This window comes from Carlito syrichta, unplaced genomic scaffold (genome assembly GCF_000164805.1).
Source record: "Carlito syrichta isolate Samal-C Ts95f unplaced genomic scaffold, Tarsius_syrichta-2.0.1 Scaffold308004, whole genome shotgun sequence".
Lineage (NCBI taxonomy): Eukaryota > Metazoa > Chordata > Mammalia > Primates > Tarsiidae > Carlito > Carlito syrichta.
In genome coordinates this window covers 150,006-157,092 of record NW_007252100.1, presented here as the reverse complement: position 1 = coordinate 157,092, position 7,087 = coordinate 150,006, and the positions used below count along the sequence as shown (strand labels likewise).

The 7,087-nt window shown below is 46.2% G+C and overlaps 1 protein-coding gene across 1 annotated transcript in view; it reads left to right on the top strand.

The window, feature by feature from the left end:
* The first annotated feature begins 166 nt into the window (after positions 1 to 166).
* The window catches only part of CDC123 (cell division cycle 123), a 59,803-nt gene continuing 52,882 nt past the window's right edge, over positions 167 to 7,087 (top strand). The window contains exons 1-2 of the mRNA XM_008064761.1: positions 167 to 519; positions 2,546 to 2,617. Of these exons, the coding sequence (XP_008062952.1) occupies positions 446 to 519; positions 2,546 to 2,617 (146 nt within the window). The 5' untranslated portion in view covers positions 167 to 445. The remainder of the gene's footprint in view (positions 520 to 2,545; positions 2,618 to 7,087) is intronic.

Sequence of the window (7,087 nt, the reverse complement as noted above, 5' to 3'; positions counted from 1 at the left end):
CGCGAGGAGAAAGCACGAGCCCGAGGCAGCAGCCTCAGCCGACGCGGTTCCAGGGCTGGCGACACCGGCGCCTCTCGCCGTGCCGCAAGTACGCGCGCGCGTACTCCTCCCGGCACCCGTAGGAGCCCCGCCTCTGACCCACCTTTAGCAGATTACCTTCCGGGTCAGTGTGCGTCCCGCGCGAAAGCGGAGTCGAAAACTTCTTTAGATTCCTTTCTCGACGCCTCCGCCATCCCTCTCTGGGGACGAGGGGTCTTTTCGCGTGCGTGCGTGCCAGGAGTGCGCCCCAGGATTCTCCTTCTCGCGTCCTCGCGTCCTCCTTACTTCACGGACCGGAAGAGTCCTTGAACCAAAATAGCTCGACGGGCACTTCCGGGACCGGAGCCCGGGGTTCCGGGAGAGCGCTGGCCGCAGAGGGAAGGGCAGCCGCGGCCGCAGCTGGAGGATGAAGAAGGAGCATGTGCTGCACTGTCAGTTCTCCGCGTGGTACCCGCTCTTCCGAAGCCTTACCATCAAGAGGTAGGGTGCGAGGGGCCACGCCGGACCGGCCGGCGAGCGGGAACCGCGACGTTTGGGCGAAATCTGTCCCTAGCCAAAACAGGCAGGCCTTGTAGCGACTGGAGGGGAGCGACAGCGTTGAGATGTCGACTTCCTAGTGATATTTGGGGTGGGCGATTCAGGGTGCAGATCAGCAGTTGCAGCGTGCCCTGTTGCGAGCCCGGGGGTGTGCTGGGGGGGGGTAGCGGGGAGGGCGGGTCGTGGTTCTTTGAGGGTCAGAGGAGGGGTAGATAAGGGGTTAACCTAGCTGAGACTCAGGAGCTCCCCATCACTCCTTTTAGGATGGCCACGCGCAAGACGATCTGGAGTCGTGGGTTGTCAGGGTTTGACACTGACCAGCCCAACGGGGGACTTAATTGCTTGCCGCCGCCCCCCCCCCGCCAGGAGAGGGGGGTTTGGGGAGAGACTGGTCAAAGGATACGTTAGTTTGAGGAATAAATCCAAAGGTCTGTTGTACAGCATGGTGGCTACAGTTAATGGCAATATACGCAGAGAGAATGTTTGGTGTTCTTCCTCCAAAACTAACTGTGGGGCAATGCAGTCGTTAACTAGCTAGATTTAACATTTCCACGATGTATATGTACTTCGAGACAATCAGGTAGGTACGCAATACATACATACAGTTTTATTTGTCAACTTTAAACAAGGTGTCGATAGAAAATCTGGGATTTGTTGTGATTGATTTAGTGAGCCAACGTTTCAGTAATTGACGATTCATCCTAAAATTGTTTCATTCAATAGAAGTCGGGTATATATTTGAAAAAAACTAATTATGTAATTGGCTTAGAATTCTGATAAGTTAAAGTATATAAGAAAAGTTTTCAAGTTCTTAAATAACGTTGGAATGTTGGGAAGACTTTAGTTTCATATGTTATCTTTGTAAGAGTTAAATACTCAGAAAGGCTTATTTGTATACGGACAGCAGCTATATTTTCAAAGCATATTGAATTTAAATGTAGAGTTTAAATGTACAGAGACTCAATTGAAAGTGGTTAAAATTTAGTAGATTTACAAACAGAATATTAAGATTTAGCTGAACTTAAAAGCCTGAGGAAGAACGAGGTTTTTGAATGTGAAATTGTACCTTTGATAATATATTGATAAAATATTTATTTTGAAATATTTACTTTTAAAACCAAAGTAGCCTATAAATACTGTGCACAAAAACCATTTGTAATGTGCCTCCAAAACTTGTTTTATAAATAAATGAGGCATGTTATAAGTTGATGATGTTTTGTTGATATTCTAAAAGCAGATTGGAATCTTTTTTACTTCTTAAAAACATATATACCCCAAGATCAAAATAATAGCATTGTTTTTAGGTATCTGTGGCAGGAATTTTTAATTATTTGTCTTTACAGGGTAAAAAAATTATGAACCCATAAGTTTTAAGTGCCTTCAAGTATGGCTTTGCCAACCTTAATTATGATTATCTGAAACAAATTAAGCTAAAGCATGCCCAGTTAAGCAGCTTTATATCTCTGGTGGTTAATTGAATACAACACCACCAAAACGCATCCAAAGGTATCGTGATTTAGCCTTACGAGCTCATTGCTAACCAAAGACCTTGAGTCTACTTCTGTCTTAGAAGGTGGCATATGCTCTCAGTCTTCTGGTTTGTTTTGCTGCATTTCCTGTGTTGCAGCAAATACCTGCTGCTCTCTGATTTCTTAAAGCCACAGACACGTTGTGCTCACTCCGGATTCTTTTGAGCCTCTTCCTTTCATGGCATGATTTCCACTTGCCTCTTTGGATTTGGCTGGTTTTTGCTGTTGTTCACCACAAAGACTGTTGTGATAAAATTGTGAACTGCAGTATTTATTTATATTATTCTAATTCCTTCTCTGCTACCAAATGTACATCATTAACATCTTCCACTTCATATGAAAATAGAACAGATAATCCAAAAATTGATCAAGTGTGGGATTTTCTTCTAATTCTTAAAATGATACCTTTTTTGGTGTGTGTATTTTTTTTTTTTTTGTAGTGTTATTCTTCCACTTCCTCAGAATGTGAAGGATTATTTACTGGATGATGGAACTCTGGTGGTTTCAGGAAGGTAAAGTATGTCAGAAAATAAATATTCCTTAAACTTTATCATAAAGGAATATTGTAATAATTGAATCTCAAATCTACCATATAAGATGAATAAATTAGCTTGGGCACTATTTCTCTCTTGTTCCTTTTCCTTCCTAGCCAAAATTCCATTCTGGCCTTGGTTTCATATTCCTTGTCAGTGCTCAATTGATGTTTTGAAAACTGAGTACTTCCCCATCTAATACTCTGCAGTTGTGAAACTGAGAGTTCCTTTCATCGCTGCCCTTAGAGCACAGATATGATACCAGCTAGTCCTTCTGGAAACGGTAGGGGGGAGGGCACATTACAACCCTTGGGGAATCCTTCAGTTTTAAGATAAAAAAAACCCATTGTCCATTGCAAACAGAAAACTTCGGTAGGTTTATTATTTAATCCCTTCACCTTTTGTCCCCCACAATCGATCTGCCATGGCCCTGCCCCCACCTTCTAGAAGCTGTTCAGGTAATTCCCCTATTTGTAGAGAAAAGGGGAAAGTTACTGTATTTCAGTCTTTTTGGGTGTGGACTTGAAAAAGTTTAAGAATTATAGAATTTGGGAATGTTCTAATGTTTGTATTCAAGTCTCTGCTCAGAAGTTCTCCTCCCTCACCATCCTTCCTTTTAAAATGGCCTGACAAGCCGGGCTTGGTGGCTCAGCCTGTAATCCCACGCATTGAGAGGCTGAGGTGAGTGGATTAACTGAGCCCGCAGGTTCGAGACCCGCCTGGGCAACTTGACGAGACCTCATCTCTACCATAAATCAAAAAATTAGCTAGGTGTGGTAGCGCGCGCCTGTAGTTGCAGCTCACTTGGAAGGCTGAGGCGGAAGGATCGCCGAGCCTAGCAGGTCGAGGTTGTGGTGGCTGGGAGCAGCCACTGCACTCCAGTCTGGGCGACAGAGTGAGACTCCAACTCAAAAAAAAAAGGCCTGACAGTGACTGGGCTCGGTGGCTCAACCTGTAATTCCAGCACTTTGGGAGGCCGAGGTGAATGGATTGTCTGAACCCGTGGGTTTGAGACCAACCTGGGCAACTTGGCAAGACCTCATTTTTACAATAAATAAAAAATTAGCCAGGCATGGTAATGCATACCTGTAGTTCTGGCTGCTTGGAAGGCTGAGGCGGAAGGATCGCTGGAGCCCAGCAGGTTGTCACTGGGGTGCCGTGAGCATGCCACTGCACTCCAGCCTGGGCGACAGAGTGAGACTTTGACTCAAAAAAAAAAAAAAAAAAAAAGACCTAAAGTTAGTAACCGTTGTTGGGGCATCGCTCTTTTCCCCTGACCTCCCTTTCCTTTTCTGCATAGCAGTTATTTCACCTGATGTGATTTCCCTTAATTCTTCTCTTAAGGGAAGGAGAACAGGGGCTTGGCCATTCTGTTCACTCAGCTCTTGGTTGGAACAGTGTCTAATATGTCAGAGGTACTTGATGAGCATTGATTGGATGAAGAAACCATAGGGATAGAATTAGAGTTGTGTGTGTTTTCATGAACTCTTTTTTTGGTGCATTGAGGTCTCACTCTTGCCCAGGCTGGAGTACAGTGGCATGATTCTGGCTCACTGCAGCCTCGACCTCAGCCTGAGCTCAGGCCATCCTTCCACATCAGCATCCTGAGTAGTTGGGACTACAGGTGCACGCCACCACTCCCAGCTACTTTATTTATTTTTTTATTTTTTGAGTCAGAGTCTTATTGTTGCCCAGGCTGGAGTGCAGTGGCACACTCGCAGCCACCACAGTCTTGACCTGCTGGGCTCAGGCGATCCTTCTGCCTTAGCTTCCCAGTAGCTGAAACCACAGGCACATGCCCCCACGCCTGGCTAATTTTTTTAATTTAATGTGGAGATGAGGTCTCGCCAAGTTGCCCAGGCTGGTCTCAAGCCCGTGGGCTCCGCCATTCCTCTCACCTTGGCCTCCCAAAGTGCTGGGATTACCAGCATGAGCCACCGCACCCAGCTTTGTTTTTATTTTTAGAAATGAAGTCTTACTGTGTTGCCCAGACTGGTTTTGAACTCCTGGGCTCAATCTTCCTGTCTCAACCCCCCAAAATGCTGGTATTACAGGCATGAGTCACTGTGCCTGACCAGTAATGTAACTTGACTTCATATTTTTGTCTGGTGAATTTTTAGCGTAGCTTTCTGTATTATGTTTCTATTTTGGTATTCATAGCCCCTTAATAACCTGAAAATTATTAATGTAGAGCCTCATTAAGTTGGAATAATTGGAGGCTAAAAAAGCAGTAGGGAAATTAAACAAGTCTCAACTTTGGTATATTTACAAACATAGTTTTGTTACTCTCAAATATAGCGTCTATAATAAGCTTATATAAATGGGAATGTAAATAAAATGACTCCTGTATTAGAAAGTACTTGGTAGCACTCAGTACTATCAACACCCTGAAGAGTTTCTGTGTTGATTTTCACTGACCAGATGTTTGCATTAACGAAGCCTCTGAGGCACGGAAGAGCTTGTCATGCAGGGAACTCGGAGAGCGTCACAGGGTCAGAGTGAGAAGGGCAGAAAGTATGAGAGTCACAGCACATGACACGAGGGAGGTGCTTAGGGTTAAGTTAGGGGTGTGCCTGGTCTGCTAAAGATGCCAGAACTTACTCTGAGCATGACCGCAGGATATTGAGGGGCTCCGAGCACGAGAGTAATCAGTCGGATTTTGGCTTCAGGCTGGTTGCTGGTGGACATGGGGGACAGGTTGGGAGGGGAGACCTTCCAGTGGCTTGAGCTACGATGGGGACAATGGAGGGCAGTGATGAACAGGTTTGAGATGACTTGGAGCTTGCATCTGCAGGGCCTGATGGTAGAGCGGGGAGTATTAGGTCTTTGTCTCGGGTTTCTGATGGAACACCTAGATGGGTGAGGATGTCATTTGCTCAGGCTGGGAAAAGCAGTGTTCACGGAGCCTTTGATTTCGAAAGGGTGGTAATTTTAGATTGGGTTCCTTTTATAGGGAAAAACTTGAAAGTTGTAGGTATGACTAACTGAGGTACATGTACAATAAAATGCATCGCCCTGAAGTGCACAGTTGGTGAACTTTGTCAGATGTGTGCACCAAATTCACACTGCAGTATTCAACATAGGGAACACTGTGTTCCCCCAAAGGTTTCTCTTACCCCTTCTTAGCTTCGTTTTGTCCATTCTCAAATTTCATGTAAATGGCATCATACAGTAAGCATTCTTTTGTGTCTGTGCAATTGGAAAAAATGCCAACTGTTTTCTTCTGCTCTCATACCACAGCAGTCAACACCGGAGACTTCTCAGACCAGATGTGTGAGGGTTCTCCCTGGCAAGCAGTCAGTCAGTTCTGCAGTGGACTCCCACCGGGCATCCTCCAGCCCAGCTTACTCCTGCCGCTCTACCTGGGGATAGCATCCATCCCAGAGGCTGAGGGCTCAGTCCCCGAAACTGGCCCCTACCTCCCATACCAGTCGCAAGCCCTAGGCTGCCTTACCTGTGCTTCTGACCGGCTGGCTGGAAATCAGGGTTCCCACAGTCCCCACCATAGATTTGATGGATTTACTGGCGCAGATCACGGAACTCAGGGAAACTCTGTGTTCTGGCTTCTTAGAAAGGACATCACGAAGGGTACAGAGGAAGGGATGCACAGGCAAGGTGTGGAGAAGGAATGTGGGGCTTCCAGGCTCTCACAGCCACTGCCTTCCTGGAACCTCCACATATTCTGTCTGGAAGCGCTGCGTCCTCTGCCTCTTGGAGCCTGTTACAGAGGCTTCGTTGGGTAGGCGTGATCCGTGCACTGACAGCCAGGTGGAAACGTGATTGGACTAAAAGGGTCCGATGGAGTAGGGACAGAGTGGGGAAGCCCAGCAAGGCCTGCCTGTTCAGAGTCTTCTTGGTCTCTCTGTGCAGCTTTTCTTCCTCCTGGGGGTGGGTCAGGGCCCTCCTGAGATGGAGGGCTTGTGGTCTACAATCGGTAAGGTAGTTCAGAGAATTTTTCCAAGGCCAGCTCCAAGAAAGAAAGGCAGGGGAAGTTCGAGCTATTTTTATTAATAGTGACTGTGACTTGCCTTGGGGAGAAAAGGGAGCAGGCAGAAGGAGGGCAGGGAAGGTCAGAGAGAGGCTGTTTTCTGAGGCTGCTTCTGAGGCCTAAAGCGTAACTGAAGACCAACGAGTGCGTGGTGAGCCAGCCCCCGAGCCGTGGGTGAAAACAATATGGATGTCATAATAGCCCGTCTGGTTTTTGAGATTCATCTGTGTTGTCCTTTGTTTTATTCCTGAGTTGTAGTCTTCAAATTTAAAAGCTCAACTCTTGTATTTGTGTATGTAGGTTTGGGTGTGTAACGATCTTAGTATATTCCTTGCTATCCTAGTCTTTTTTGCTTCCCTGAGTTTACTTTTTTTATTTTTTTATTTTTTATTTTTTTGAGTTGGAGTCTCACTCTGTTGCCCAGACTGGAGGGCAGTGGCTGCTCCTGGCCACCGCAGCCG